This window comes from Trachypithecus francoisi, unplaced genomic scaffold, assembly GCF_009764315.1.
Source record: "Trachypithecus francoisi isolate TF-2019V2 unplaced genomic scaffold, Tfra_2.0 Lachesis_group0, whole genome shotgun sequence".
NCBI classification, from domain to species: Eukaryota; Metazoa; Chordata; class Mammalia; order Primates; family Cercopithecidae; genus Trachypithecus; species Trachypithecus francoisi.
In genome coordinates this window covers 65,929,836-65,945,859 of record NW_022681453.1, presented here as the reverse complement: position 1 = coordinate 65,945,859, position 16,024 = coordinate 65,929,836, and the positions used below count along the sequence as shown (strand labels likewise).

General features: G+C 46.4%; 1 protein-coding gene across 1 annotated transcript in view; it reads left to right on the top strand.

The window, feature by feature from the left end:
* Positions 1-2,020: 2,020 nt before the first annotated feature.
* PDIA5 (protein disulfide isomerase family A member 5) overlaps positions 2,021-16,024 on the top strand; it is a 94,164-nt gene continuing 80,160 nt past the window's right edge. Inside the window, exon 1 of the mRNA XM_033211010.1 lies at positions 2,021-2,213. Coding sequence (XP_033066901.1) covers positions 2,172-2,213 — 42 coding nt within the window. The 5' untranslated portion in view covers positions 2,021-2,171. The remainder of the gene's footprint in view (positions 2,214-16,024) is intronic.

Here is a 16,024-nt window from a genome sequence, read left to right as displayed (position 1 = left end):
CTGACATGTCAGCGACTTAGACTCGGGAGGAGACAGAAGAGATATATTTTGGAGGTAAAACTGACAGGATGCGGCGAGGGGTTGGATGAGCCTGTTGGGAATAGGAAGTGAGTGATGGATAGCTTCTAAGTTTTGAGCTTTGACTCTCCTGACAGAAGGCAAGGACCTTTCAGCTATAACTTACCAACCTCTGACTGTGCAGTTCTCTTGTTCATCTCACTACTGGATATCTTGAGCCTCAGGATGTAGTAAGTGTTCAATAAACATTCTTGAATGTATAAACTGACTGCATGCATGAATGCTTTAGTTAAATGCTTTAGCACAGCAGGGCCCAACCTTTTTGGCACCAGGGACCGGTTTTGTGGAAGACAAGTTTTCCACAGATGGTGGGGGGACAGGGGATGGTTTTGGGGTGAAACTGTTCTACCTCAGATCATCAGGCATTAGATTCTCATAAGGCACCCACAGCCTAGATTTCTTGAATGTGCAGTTCACAACAGGATTCACACTCCTATGACAATCTAATGCCACCACTGATCTGACAGGAGGCAGAGCTCAGGCAGTGCTTGCTGGCCCACCACTCGCCTCCTGGTTTCTAACAGGCCACAGACTGTCCAGAGGCCCAGGGTTTGGGGACCCCTGCTTTAGCACATGGAATGGGTTAAATAAAGAGTTTTTTTCTTTTGAAAATGTTTACCCAGGTAAAATTCGTATAACATCAATTAACTATTTTAAAGTGTACAGTTTACTGGCATTTAGCACATTCACAATGTTGTGGAACCATCATCTATCTAGTTCCAAAATGTTTTATCACCCCCGAAGGAGTCCCTATACTCATTAAGCAGTCATTCCCCATTCCTTCCTCCCCACCCCTAGCCCTGGGCAACCACTACTATGCTTTCTGTCTCTGTGGATTTACCTATTCATAAGATGTAATCACATCATATGTGACTTTTTGTGTCTGACTTCTTTTATTAGCATACATTTCTGAGATTCATTTATTGCAGCACGTGTTAGCATTTTATCCCCCCTGCCTCTTTTTTTTTTTTTTTTTTTTTTGATACAAGGTCTCACTCTGTGGCCTAGGCTGGGGTGCAGTGGCATGGTCTCAGCTCACTGCAGTCTCCATAACCCAGGTTCAAGTAATCCTCCTGCCTTAGCCTCCCAAGTAGTTGGAACTACAGTTCCTTGCCACCACACTGGCTATTTTATTTTATTTTTATTTTTGGCAGAGATGAGGTCTCGCTATGTTGCCCAGTCTGGTTTCAAACTCCTGGTATTACATGATCCTCCTGCCTCAGCTTTCCAAAGTGTTGGGATTACAGTCATGAGCTGCCCTGCTGGGCCATTTTATTCCTTTTAATGGCTAAATAACATTCCATTAGATGGATGTATCACACTTTGTTTATCCATCCATCCTTTGACAGACGTTATTGTTTCCACCTTTTGGTTATTGTAAATAGTGCTACTGTGAACACTGGTGTACGTGCATTTGTCTGAATACCTGTTTTCAACTCTTTTGTGTATTTACCTAAGGGTGGAATTGCTGGTCATATGGTAATCTATGTTTAAGTTTTTGAGGAGCCACCAAATTGTTTTCCAACAGCTCAATAATGTTTTACTGAAGTTAAATAGAATAAGCAGGGGGGAGTCTGGGAGGCAGGGATGAGAGCTTTTCCTGTCCTTCACAGGCAGCACTGGACTCTGCCATTTACCGGCTGTGTGATCTGGGTCAAGGTACTTAAATTCCCTGGGCTGCCTCCTAATCCTCAAAGTGGAGAAAATAAAACCTAATTTCTGTGAGCTGCGTGAGATACTGTTTCTGAAGCTCCAGGCACAGAGTAAGCCCCCCGTGCCTTAATTGCCTTTCGTTACTCCCTGACCTTGTCTTTTCACACTTCACTCGCTGCCACGTGGCGTCGGAGCCCAGTTCGCACCCGCAGCCCCCAGCTGAGCCAGGCTGCAGACTACAACTCCCAGCGAGCACTTCTTCCTGGCCGCCTCTCCCCGGCTGCTGCGCATGCTTTGGCAGACGTGGCACCGGGAACTCGGAGGCGGGGAGCGGCTGGGAAGTGGCCGTGGTGGTTGGCCGAGGTGGAGCTAGCAGGCGGGCGGGCGGGCGCGGGCGCCGGAGTGGAGACAGGAGCCAGCGGTGGGCAGCGGCTGCGGGGATGGCGCGGGCCGGGCCGGCATGGCTGCTGCTGGCAATCTGGGTGAGACTGTGGGACAGGGGTCCGGGCTGGGCCGGCACGTGTGCCCCGCGTGCCCTTCTGCGCTCTCTGCTCCAGCCCTCTCCGGGACGTGCGGGAAGCTGCCCCGGGGCACCGGGATGAGGGCGTGCATGCCAGGCAGGCGAGCACCGGGTGCTACGCGGGAGACAGCGGGAATCCCGGTGCCCTCCCCGCCAAGCGCTCCCGGGCGCAGGGGCAGGAGGCAGCTGTGGGGCGCCGGGCGATCCCTGGCAGGGTGCTTACGCCACGGCCACAACTTTGCGGGGATGCAGGTCGGGGCACAGCCACCAGCTCAGGCGGGACGCTGGCGGGCTGCGGGTGTGCTCAGCCCCAGACTCCGAGCCCTGCACCTGTGTGAGTGCGGGGTGGTATGGGGGTGCTTACTACCTGCACTGCCGGAAACCTTGGTTTAGGGGCCACCTTGTTCTTGGTTTCGACCCCAGGCGTCTGGGAAACTGCGGGCCACTACCTGGGCCTCCGCCCACAGGCCAGGCTCGGTGGGCTGGGTGGGGTCGACGCAGCCCGCCCATGCTAAGGAGCTGCTCCTACACCCAACTGAGGGGCTGGCTCGAGTCTCAGCCACTTTCTAGCCGTGTGACGCGCCGGTTCATTTAATGTATCTGAGCTAATCTCCTCAGCCATGATATAGAAAGGCAAAGGTACCCCCATAGGGTGGTTCTGAGGGTCGGATGAGGTCTCAGAGAAAGAAGCTGTGTAAACTGCAAAATCTTACAAAAGTGGAAAAGGAGTGGGCTCCAAGAGGAGTTTGCTACACTTGTTGGGGGGACTCCAGGCATCCCTGAGAGAGGTCGGAATGGGTGTGCCTGCTGGCCCAGGACGGGGGTTTGGCCTTCGTGTCGCTGTGGGTGTGTGATGGGATATGGTGGCCTCCTTCCCCATCTTTTCCATAACTTATGCCCTCCCTTATTTTAGGACCATCCTGACTCCTTTTCTCCTGAAGTTCCAGGGAACTTCCTGCTCCTGGCACCCTCCCCAACCCAGATTTTCCGTTATTTTCCATTTGGGTGTGGCAAGGACACTGGGCAAAGGGGAGGAGAAAAAGAGTGTGGATTGAGTTGCTTGAAACACTTCCATCTCCCAATACCCTGGATCACCAGTGAGGAGTGGCCTGGTACTCTGGTTGGAAAGGGCTGGGGAAGGAAGCCCCCTGTTCTCTTAGGTCTGTGTTCTCCCTCTCGGGGAGAACCAAGCTGGAGTGGGGCAGTGTCACTTCATTGCGTCTGGGTTTGTTGAACGCTGTTTTGCCATCAGTCCCCTGGAGCCAGTTGGTCTGGGCGGGTCTCGGCCAGGAGGAGGGAGCTATCTTCTTCAAGGCCCCCACGGGTCTTTGCACTTGGACTGAGGAGAAGGTCCTGCTTTCCTCTCTTTCCCCTCCTTCTTGTGAAAACAGCAGGCTTGAGAATCTGAAATTTCATTCGGCAGACGTTTATTTATCAATCACATTGTTTGGATCGATATTTTGCCCTCCACTGGGTTGGATTTTGGGTAGAGAGCAAAACACACATTGTGCCTGCCGTCTGGTGTTGCCCTGGATTGGGCAAAGGAGTCAGTCCTGTGAGCAAATAATGACAGAACAGTAAGTGCTGTGACCTTAGGTACTGGTACCTTCACTGAACAGGAGCCGTACATTGATTTAAAGGGAGGTCAGCCATGGCTTTCCTGAGGTGGTGGAGCTGAACAGAGTCCGAAAGGAGTGTGGTAGTTAGCTAGGCATTGGGGGGCTGCGGGTCCCCTTCACTGGGAGATGCGGAAGAGCAGGTAGGTTTGCTGAAAGCACTAGAACCTGGGAGTCCTGAGCAAGCAATTTCTATCTTCTCCTTTCCCTAAGCCCTAGAGTTGGCTTAGCAGGTAGGAGGTGGAGGGAGCATGCCAACAGGAGCAGTGGTGAGTGATTGCTGGACGGTGGGTTGGGCCTTTGTAAATTTAAATGCTGCATCTATCTGATAAGGGCTCTCCAGGTTCCTGGAAGCTGGTTGGGTTTCTTTGTTCACTCAATATTTATTGAGGGCTGATATGTGCACCTGGGCTGTGACCTGAAGGGTATAAAGGCATCTGCAGGGATTCATGTACAGGGATATACACCCACCACATTTTTTTACAATAGCAAAAATGCGGAAATGGGTTAAATGCTCAATAATAGTGGCTTGGTTAAATAATATCTGGCCTTGTCCATATCATGAAAAGTGATGTTTATTTTTGTCAGTTTGGCCTGCTATAACAAATATCCCATAGACTGGTGATGCAGAATTATCGAAATGTATTTTTTACAGTTCTGCAGACTGGAAGTCTGAAATCAGGGTGCCAGCATGGTTGAATTCTGGCAAGGACCCTCCTCCAGAAGACTGTTGACTTCTCATTGTATCCTCATATGATAGAAAGAGGACTAGACAGTTCTCCTGGGTTCCTTTTTCAAGGGCACTAATCCTATTCATGAGCGATCCACTCTCATGACCTAATTACCTGCCAAGGGCCCCACTTCCTAATACCATCACTTTGGGGGTTAGGATTTCAACATATGAATTTTCGGGGGAATGACAGAAATATTCAGTCCTGGCTGGGCACAGTTGCTCACACCTGTAACCCCATCTCTTTGGGAGGCTGACGCGGATCACCTGAGGTCAGGAGTTTGAGACCAACCTGGCCAACATGGTGAAACCCCATCTCTACTAAAAATACAAAAATTAGCCGAGCGTGGTGGCAGGCACCTGTAGTCCCACCTACTCAGGAGGCTGAGGCAGGAGAATTGCTTGAACCCAGGAGGCAGATATTGCAGTGAGCCGAGATTGTGCCACTGCACTCCAGCCTGGGGGATGGAGCAAGATGCCATCTCAAAAAGAAAGAAAACAAAGAAGAAGAAATATTTCAGTCCATTGCCATGTTTGTAAAGAATATTTATATTTACTAGAATGTTATGTTTATTATGAAAACATTTTATGATGTTTATGAAGAATATCTAAGGATGTGGAAAAATGCTCAAGTGTGATAACTAAGGGAAAAGCAGGATATAAAACCAAATCCCAGGGTGGCTGAAGTTACGTGCATGAAGAATTAGTGCATCAAAATGTTAACAGTCATTGTTCTGGAAGGAGGAGTTGTGATGACTTGTGCTTCTTTGCTTATGCTTTTCTGTGGTTTCCAAGTTTTTCACATGAATATGTATTAGTTTATAATCAGGAAAGTTAATGAAGATTTTTCAAAAATGTTCCTTTGGGAACCCTCAGCCTTCCAGAATAATACTGGGGTGGAAGGTGTCACAGTCAAACACATGGGACAGGTTAGTTCCAAGAGCTTCCAGGCTGGGTGTCTGTGCCCTCAGAGGCTATGGGTGGCAGTACCTTCCCTCCCAAGCACTTCTGGGCACAGGGGCGGGAGGTAGCCCTAGGGCACAGGGCAATCCCTGGCGGGCCATGCTGTCCTGCTCCCATCCCTGCACTGACTGCCTGCTTTCCTGCTGTCCAGCTCAGCTCCTCCCTGCAGCTGACCCTTCTCTAGGGCCATCCATGCTGATTGTCCTGTGGTCTCCACCAAGCCTGTAGGATGGAGAAACGTCGAGCTGGAGCGAACTCTAGGTCTCCTAGCTCAGTGATTCTCAAGCATCGGGCCAAGGACTGAAGTTGGGCTGGGCTGGACTTTTCTGGTCTACAGTCAAACTGGAAAAAAAAATGGCGTATTTGTTTGTTTGTTTGTTTTTCATGAATCCAAACGTTTTCAGTTTAAAAACTTGTCAATTTTTCTGACACGATGACCATATTTTGAGGGGGAGGGGGTTACAGCATCCTTTTGAAAAATAAGGCTGGTTGTGGTATATTGTGATTTCTTTTTAAAAGTCCTGTCTTGATAAAATTTATTTTTAATATAAAATCCGTGTTGCATATTTATATTTAAATATATATATATTCTGCTGATCTGTGAGATTCAGAACTGATCTAACTCAGCCTTCTCCTTTTATAAGAGAATAGCGAGGCTTAGGGAGGGAAGGGACTCACTCAAGGCCACCCAGTTAGTGAAGGCAGAGCTGGGAGAAGAGCCAGATCTGCTGAATGTAAATCGGGTTCTTCCCACTCCTCCATCTCCCGCCTGCTTCTCTGCCTCTGCCCCTGATGGTCGCTTGAAGCTCAGACACTGGAGGACAGTGGGTGGAGGTGCAGGAGGCAGATGTTTGCTCCTAGCTTCTCCTGTAGAGCTTTTAAGGTACACTTATTTAGGTTCTGTACTTCTCTGGGACCATTATATATTTAATAGGCTTTTGTGGGCTGGCCTGAGGACTGAATTGCCATTTAAAATGCTGTTTGGAGGCCGGGCGCGGTGGCTCAAGCCTGTAATCCCAGCACTTTGGGAGGCCGAGACGGGCGGATCACGACGTCAGGAGATCGAGACCATCCTGCTAACATGGTGAAACCCCGTCTCTACTAAAAAATACAAAAAACTAGCCGGGCGAGGTGGCGGGCGCCTGTAGTCCCAGCTACTTGGAGGCTGAGGCAGGAGAATGGCGGGAACCCGGGAGGTGGAGCTTGCAGTGAGCTGAGATCCGGCCACTGCACTCCAGCCTGGGCGACAGAGCGAGACTCCGTCTCAAAAAAAAAAAAAAAAAAATGCTGTTTGGAACCTGGAATGCACATTTCCCACAGAAATAAACACATTACAGTGGAAGTCTTAAAACAGACCTGGCATATAAGGTGGAAGTGTGGCTGAGTGCCATAAGAGCGGCAACCCCCGTGTGCTGGGGATTCAGGACGAGGCCAAGCAGTGGGACACCGAGTGACCAGAGAAGACCCCAGGAAAGAGCAGGGTATGAGCTGGCCTCACAAGAAGGGCAGACTTGGAGCTCTGTGACAGCAGGGAGTACCCTGTCCTGGCTGTGGTGTCCCCAGCACCTAACTCGGCCTGGCATGTCATCAGCCCTGGTCTGTGTTTGGCTGATGGAATTAATGTCACAGGCAGAGAAGGAAACCTTCTAAGCCAGAGACATGGAAAATGAAGAATGATAGGCCAGGCTGGATGGAGGGAGGATTTGAGTCTGGGGATGAGGGGAATAAGACTGAAAAAGCGGATCGTAAAGAACCTTAAATGCCTGGCAAAGCCATGGGGACTCGATTCTGAAGGTAATGGAGAGACATGATGAAAGCTGCCCTTTTAATAACAAGATCAATCAGGCCACATGTAGGGTTGGGTGGGAGGGGGAGAGACTGAATTAATTTTCCCAGAACAACACTTTCATCCTTACTTTCCTCTCCGTTATCTACAAGATAAATTCAAGTGTTATGTAGTGGAAAGAACATGGGCTTTCAGCCAGCTAGACACTCAGGAGCTGCCTGACCTTGGGCCCTGCCTCAGTTTTCTTGTTTGTAAGTGGTGATAATGATATCCATCTTGAAGTGTTGAAAGGATTAGAAGAGATACAGGAAGCACCCAACACAGTGCTTGGCACAGGAAAGTGTCCAGTCACTGGGAGTCTCAGCAGTCATTGCCAGTTGTTGAATAAGAGATGATGGGGAAGTCAGTTAAGAGGAGGAGGTGGGCAGGGAAGGGCCAGAGAGAGGCTGCATGATTTGAATGCCTGGTAGGGGCCCCCCTGTGCTGCTAGGATTCTCCCCATGGGAGTTACTTGGAGCTGAGCTCTTGACTCCCTCCTTGCCCCCTCTCTGCCAGGCCGCTGCAGAGATCCCAGGTGGGGGCGGTGTGCAGAAGAGCTCAGGATATACGTGTGCTTGGTTTCTCTCCCCTTTCTTCTGAAAGTAGATCCCCTCTTGGGAATGAAGACACCAAACACACTATATCCCTGGAGGTTTTGCCCCAGCTTTGTGGTTTTGTTCTGTCAGGCTCTTGTGTCTTACTTGGTGGTTGTGGTAGCTTTTGAGGCTATCTGAGTGACAGTGGGCCAGAAATGAATGCATGGGGTATAAGGAGAGACTGAGGTTCTTCCACATTACCTGGACTTGGGATGGTTTATTTGCCCCCCACTTCTCCTTCCTTGTGCGTGTGCATGTGTGTGGGGGGGAGGGAGTGGGGATGGGGGTGGTGTTGTCTTTAACACCTGACATCTTAGGTCCCAACGGGAGAGGGAAGGAGCAGGAATTCTCAGCCCTGGTGGGCTGGCCCATCCCCTTCTGCCTGGCCATCTTTCAGCACTGCCTGGAGCCTCTGGCTCCCCGTGTGATCTGTTGGCAGAATTGTTAAATCGGATGCATTTGTAGAGGGCTTTAGAGTTTGCAAAGCATTTCCATGTATTTCACGTCAGTGTGGTTTTGAGCCCCATGTAACTTAGTGAGGTGAGTAGGCTAGCCCAGTACCATTACCCCTGGAGAGGGATGGGTGGCTGGACAGGGAGGTGGTAGGCGACATGCCCTTAGATGAGGTTGAGGTGTCTGTGGCCTGGAAGGTGAAGGAATAAAGAGATAGGTGGGGACCACAGTCAGAGTTCTCAGTGCCTGGCTTGAATGTGTAAGCAGCTGTGTTGGCAGCCATTTTCCAGGAGTGTCCCTGAAACTTGTTTTTTAGCTGCTCCCTGGTGGCTGTGACATTGTACGGGAGTGGCCAGCCAGGCACGTGCTGACTGTGTCCTTCCCCCGAGGAGCTCCAGTTCACTGTCCCCTATTGCCACCCTACATCAACAGGGCCTCTTTCCATATACCAGTTTGCTACCTCTTATAAATAATTAGCTTTGTGATCTCGCACTGGGGGGTTGAAGACACTCATGGAGTGTGGGATTAAAAGAGCCTTTATTCCTCAAAATCATACTGAGGCACCAGTTTGATGCACATTCCATTCCTAGATGGTGTGATGGTGGGCCTGTGTCTGGCTTCAGAGTTTCCAACCCATTAAAGCTGCGGAGGCGCAGGGGTTGAGTGTCCATTTGCTTCAAAGAATCCTGCAGTTCCTCCAACCCCTTGGCGCAGACAGATTTCTTGAATTTGTGAGCAGGTCCTTTAGTCCTTTAGAAGATGTTGATGAAAATCAAGGTTAAGGGTTGTAAGCTGGGTTTTAAACATAAAGGTGATCCAGTATCTGAGCCCAAATGTGGGCCTGGTAGAAAAGCTCTATTGTTGGGCCAAGCAGGGAAGGGTCTTGAGGACCAAGTGGATTTGTTCTCATCACGGGGTCTAGTCTTTATGGGTCCTGGGCAGAGTATTAGTACATGCCCCCTATTTCAAAGGAAAGTGGACCAGCATCAGCATCCTACATGTGCCACAGATGTTCATTCATTCAACAGATACTTCTTTTTTTTTTTTCCCAAATGGATATTTCCTTGAGAATCTTTTATGAGCCAGGCCTCATGCTAAGGCATTGGGGATAACCATAAATAAGTCAGACGACATCTCTTTCTCTCATGGCCTAGTGGGACAGCCACTGATTAATTATTTAGTTCAGGTAGTAAGTGCTGGAAACAGAAAGTGTTAATATAATGTGGTAAGAGAATGTATAACAGGGCTCCCTAACCTAATTTAAGGAGTCAGGAAAGGCTTCTCTGAGAACCTCTGGGTTTTTCTTTGAATAATGTTTTTAAATGTGTAAAGTAAAATGCATAGAATTACAAAGAAAGCAGTTATATTGAAATACAGTTATCAAAATATAACAAGGTTGTGATAAAATAATATTTATGTTTTTTTTTATTATTTTTTATTTTTTTGAGACGGAGTCTCGCTTTGTCGCCCAGGCTGGAGTGCAGTGGCCGGATCTCAGCTCACTGCAAGCTCCGCCTCTCCGGTTTACGCCATTCTCCTGCCTCAGCCTCCCGAGTAGCTGGGACTACAGGCGCCCGCCACCTTGCCCGGCTAGTTTTTTGTATTTTTTAGTAGAGACGGGGTTTCACTGGGTTAGCCAGGATGGTCTCGATTTCCTGACCTCGTGATCCGCCCGTCTCGGCCTCCCAAAGTGCTGGGATTACAGGCTTGAGCCACCGCGCCCGGCAATATTTATGTTTATTAATGCATCGTATGAAAAGATTGAAGGTACAAGTTTGATAACTTCTATAATTTTAAGTAGTGATGAGCATAAATAGTGTTTCAGGATGTCTTGTAATGTGGTAAGGAAATCTGATTTCTGTTGGTGGCAAAGTCACAGACACTGCTACCCTAATAACTACTGTAATTTGTTATCTACATTCATAAATGTAGAAAGCATTTATACATTTGTAAATACATTCATAAAATAGGAAAGGCTAAATTTCAGTTAGAGGTTAGTGAAGATAAAGATGTCGTTTTTCTTCATCCAAATTCATAGACTACAGTGGAAAAAAATTATCTAAAACTTGGAAATAAAAGATGATTTTGTGACCTTTTAGTATCGTACTAGAGTATTGTATAAGAGACCATCTAAGGACCAGCTGTGCTCTAGGGGATGTAACTCTGTTTATTATTTGTTATGGGCCATACTTTGTAAAGTTAGGTAGGATGCAAATTATTTCTGTTTGGTAAAGAAGAGAAACACAAAGATTATTGCCCTGAAGGACATTAACCTGTTGGTATCTAATGTAGCAGTCTTATATCAGGATTATATCCTTTTTTTTAGGGTCTCTTATTAGCGAGTTAAGTAAAACTTTGAAATATGCTCAATACCTATTTGTATGAGAATTAGGCTTTTAACATTTTAGAATTATACTTGACTCCAGTTTAAGAACTGCTGAGTAAGCAGGATGTAAAGATGTGTTGCTTAGAAGAGAGGTCTGGTCTGGAGATGTCGATTTAGGGGTGTTATTCAGGAGAGTGGGTGAAGTTGGCTGGGGGACCATATAGGGTAGGAAGAGAAGGTAGACTGAGTGAGCTGCAGAACTTCAAATTTAAAGAATGGGAAGAGGAGGGTTTACAAAGAAGAAAGGAATGATTATTAGAGAGGTAGGAGGGAAACCAAGTGTCGCATCCAGTTCAAGAGGCCAAACAAGATGAGAACTGGAAGTGCCTGTAGGGTTTATCTACAGGGAGGTCATTGTTGAGCCTTCACCAAGAGCCTTTTTGGTGGTGGTGGGGGCGGGGAGGGCAGATTTCAGAGGGATGAGCAATAGAAGGAGGCAGGAGGATGGGAGGAGTGGGGGAGATGGAAAATTCTGGCTAACAGTGGACAGGGGAGTGATGTGGGGCCCAGAGAGAGGGTTTTTCAAAGATGGGTCAGTGATGGAGTTTCTTCACCTTAAGGAGATATGTGTTAAATGGATTCCTGCGCTCCCAGACCCTGGAGATGTTTTTCTTCAAGAATAAAGCCCAGGAATCTGTATTCCCAGAATACTGAGTGCTGTGATACAGCTACAAAACTAGACACATTTTGAAGTTAATCTTACATGGCTGGTGGTACTTTGCCAGCCGAGCTGGGTGCTCTCGATTGAGTGTGTAGCACAAGTTCTGCTCACATTGGAGCTGTGTCACCGTTGTCTGCTTGCTGTTATGTGACCTGAGCAAGTGCTTTTCTCTGAAGGGATTTGGGGGCTTGTGAACATGCTGGTAGCAGAGGGAAGATGGATCAGGTTGTCACTGTGGCTCTTTTCAGCAGGTCACACTCAATAGCTAGATTGGAAGGGAAAGCAGACTTGCCAGCCTCTCAGGTATTATTCTGGGTGGAACAATGGGGAGTGGATGATGCTCCAGGGATGTCTGTCGGAACTATTCACATTGACAGGCCAAGAGAAAAGCATCAGATCTGTCCTGGCAGGGTCCTGGCTCTACTGTTTTAGGCTTAATCTGAGGCAAATCCCTTCTCTGAGCCTCAGTTTTCACATCTCTAAAGTGGGGATAGTACCACCTCTGCCTATAAACACTGATTGTTTATGATAGTTTTTCAACTCCTGCAAGAATAGTTATACATTTTACAGTGTAACCCAGTAATATTCGGTTCACTGAATGCACAGTGTTGCTACCTATGCTACTCACTGATGTTTTCTAGTCAATGTAATTTTTTTAAAATGCTACTGTAACTCACTGATTTTTATGACTATACTCTTGGGTTGAGACCTGAAGGGTGGAACCAGTGGCTTAGACTCTCAACTTTAGAGGATGAAATGAGATCATGTGTGTAAAAGCATAGATGTACACCATGGGTCATGAGCACTGAGTTGTTATTTTCTTATCAGTTCACAGAGCTTGGAGGCAGAGTTGATTTCCGGAGTGGGAATTCACCTGCTCTTCTGCCCTGCCTGCTGCCTAATTCAATGTTCCCTCTACCAGTTCTTCCTCGTTAACAGGCCTGGCACACCAAGCTGGCAGTGATCCAGAGCCCTCTTGGCTCACGAAGAGGTTTTCCAAAACATTAAAAGCTTTAGGGACTTAAGTCCTGGCTAAATGCACTGCAGTTGCAATTTCAGGATAAGAAAACCTGTTTTCATAAGCTCTCAGATAAGTGGCCCTGCCCCTGAATTGTCTATTGTTGACAACCACATTTGTGCCGTGGGGAATACAAGAGGGGAGAAACTGTGCTGCGTAGCCCCAAATATAAGGTGTGGCTTTTTAAAGGAAGCGAAATAGAAGAAATGCAGCTGGCCTTGTATTTACAGCAGCAAGCAGTAAGATGTGTGTGGCTCTGGGAATCTGTCCTCCTTACGCCCCACCTCTGGTGCTGGAGTCTGTCAGACTTGGGTCTGAATCATAGCTCTCTTACATGCTGTTTGACCTTCAGCAAATTTCTTAACTCCCCTTAGTCTCAGTTTCTTTATCTATAAAATGGGAACAATAAAAGTGCTTACTTCGTACACTTGTCAAGATAATTCAGTTAGATAACACATGAACTGCTTAGCTCACTGCTGGTCATACAATAAGCACTCTGCTTTTGGCTGTTGTTGTTATTATGGGCTAATCCCTAAGCCCTGGATTTGGGATTAAAGGATCCTCTCTTGCATTCTGTTCCTTGCCAGGTGCTTTTGCATTTCTGTTTGTTAATAAGCACAGTTAGCTCTCTTGGCTCCCAGTAGCCAAGGGTCTCACATCCCAGGGCCAGCCTCTCCTCCCACCTCTCTCTCTCTCTCTCTCTCTCTCTCTCTCTCTCTCTCACACACACACACACACACACACACACCAGTATCACCACCATTCAGGGACTCATGGTGCTTGGTTTTATTTCAGAGGCTGCTGGGTAGACATTTGAACATTGGGAAGCATCGGTGGTGAGATCCCCAGGCTTGATTTAAGGTTAGGCCTTCACTCCTTGTGCAGAGTAGTGTTTAGCTATCGCGGCTCATGGCAGATGTTTAGAATTTACCCTTTTAAGGGGCATACAGTATGCATATTTTAAAATTAATGTTCTTTCTTTCTTTCTTTTTTTTGAGACAGAGTCTCACTCTGTTGCCCAGGCTGGAGTGTAGTGGTGTGATCTCAGCTCACTATGACCTCTGCCTCCCTGGTTCAAGTGATTCTTCTGTCTCAGCCTCCCAAGTAGCTGGGATTACAGGCACGTGCCACCACGCCCAGCTAATTTTTGTATTTTTAGTCGAGACGGGATTTCACCATATTGGCCAGGCTGGTCTCAAACTCCTGACCTTGTGATCTGCCCGCCTCAGCCTCCCAAAGTGCTGGGATTAAAGGTGTGAGCCACTGTGCCTGGCCTAAAATTAATGTTCTTTCTTATATCTCTCATCAAAACCATTCTACAAGTATTTGCTAGGTATGTGTTGCATGCCAAGTACCTTGCAGATTCCATATAATAGTTATAAAAAAAGCCAAACCACCCAGTGTCACATGAACAGAGGCGAGACTGTTCAGCTAGCAGTGCAGAAGGACACATATGTGGGAAAGGACACAGAGCAAGTGCTGGGCGGGGAGGAATCAGAAGGCCTATGCAAGAGCTGGGGTCAGTATCTGCTTGTGTTCTGGAAGCCTCATTCTTTCCTTTCTTCTTTTTTAGGCAAGTTTTTTTCTTTTTAACTTTTATTTAGAAATAATATCGGATTTATAGAAGAGTTGCAAGAAGAATCCAAAGGATTGTTATGTGCCCTTTGTCTCGATTCCACAAATATTAATATTTTATCACATTTGTTTTTATCATACTTTTCTTCTACATATATGAAGTTTATATATGATATTCCTTTGCCCCCTAAATACTTCAGTATTTCCTAAAACACAAAAACATTCTCTTATGTAACCAAGTACAACGATCAAAACTAGGAAGGTAGTATTTTATTCAGGACCCAAACCAGAATCACACACTGCATTTAATTGTCCTTCTTTAGTCTCCTTTAATCTGGAACAGTTCTTCAGGCTCTGTCTTTTGTGACCTTGACATTTTTAAAGAATTTTCCTCAATTTGGTTTTTGACGATGTTTTCATTTAGTGCATTATATCAGGGGGCACCTGACATCAATTTGACCCATTACTGGTGGTGTTTCTGTTGGCCCCTTAGTTAAGGGGGTTTCTGCCATGTTTCCCCACTGTGAAGTTACATTTTTTGGTGGGGAGACACTTTGAGGCAGTTAATTATTTTCATAATGGTAGCCAAGTGGTGGTAATTTTTTTCTTTAAACATTTAGATTGGACATGCTTATTATGACAAGTTGAAAAAATAGAGAAAGGGGAAGAATAAATACTACTGAGGGCAAATCCACAGTGTTTTTCTGAGCATACTTTTGTTTACTTACAGTTGTGGTTATACCATGCATATTTTAAATTCTATTTTTAAAGACAACATTAAAGCAAACATTTTTGCATTGCAAAGTCTTTAAAAACACCATTTAAATAAAATACCATCTAAATGGCTTATTCTTCTATTGAGTGGCTTACTCTGTGTAACCATTCTGTTGTTGCTGGACATTTAGGTTGTTTATAGGTTTTAACTCTTATGAGTAGAATGGTTGTGAGTCATATGTGTGTCAGACCTCTGCTAATTTCCTCAGGACACATTCCCAGAAGTGGAATTACCAAGTCAAACAGCATAAATACTTTAGAGATACATGATACATTATGCCAGCTACCTTTCCAAAAGAATTGTACTAGTTGAGATTTCTGCCAGCAGTATATGACAGTTGAGCTCTGTATTTTAAGAGATTCACTAGTGGTGTTTCTCAACCTTTTATTTTTTTTTAAACTGTGACCCACCAATGAAGATTTGGGTTGAGATTAATTTTCTATATTTTGATTTATGAGAGCCTAAGTATTTATTTCTAAAAACAAATTATGGCATAAAATAGCACATTACTCTTTTCAAGCTGCAACAGTATGAAACAGAGCATTGGGAAGAGCTCTGGGAATCACTGAGGTGGCGGTGTCTGGACAGTGGGGGATTTGAGGTCACACATGAGGAATTAGGATATTTCACCTAGAGAATCCTAGAAGAGACATGTTTGCTGTCTTTGGAGTGTGATAGGCTGACAGATGTGCATGTGTGTGGGAGGTGGGATTTAACGTTTCTAATGAGGAGTGCTCCAAGATGATATGGGTATGGTGTAGGACATGGGACTTCCATATATTAGCATATTGAGTTCCCACAGCCTCCTGGGTCCAGCTGAGTTGAGTGGTCTCAGGAGATTTTGAGTCCCTGACTCTGGAGGGCTACCTGGAGGCTGGAGATGGTATGTGAGGAATTTTGAGGGGATTTCTATATTTGTGGGAAACCAATCAGCCCAACTCAAATCTGAATTGAAAGAGATGTCCTGGCTTTTTTATCTCCAGAATGGTCCTCTTACCAGAAAAGAGCTGGGGTAAGGAAACTGAAGAGTTCCCGGGCTAATTCTTCTTTCATTTGTGGATAGCTGGCATCAGGTGACCAAGGTACCTGATAAGAACAGGCACACTGAAAATTTGGGCTACTAGGAAGAACACTGGGTAAATCAATCCCTTGACAGTCTTTCTGTCTCCTTCCTT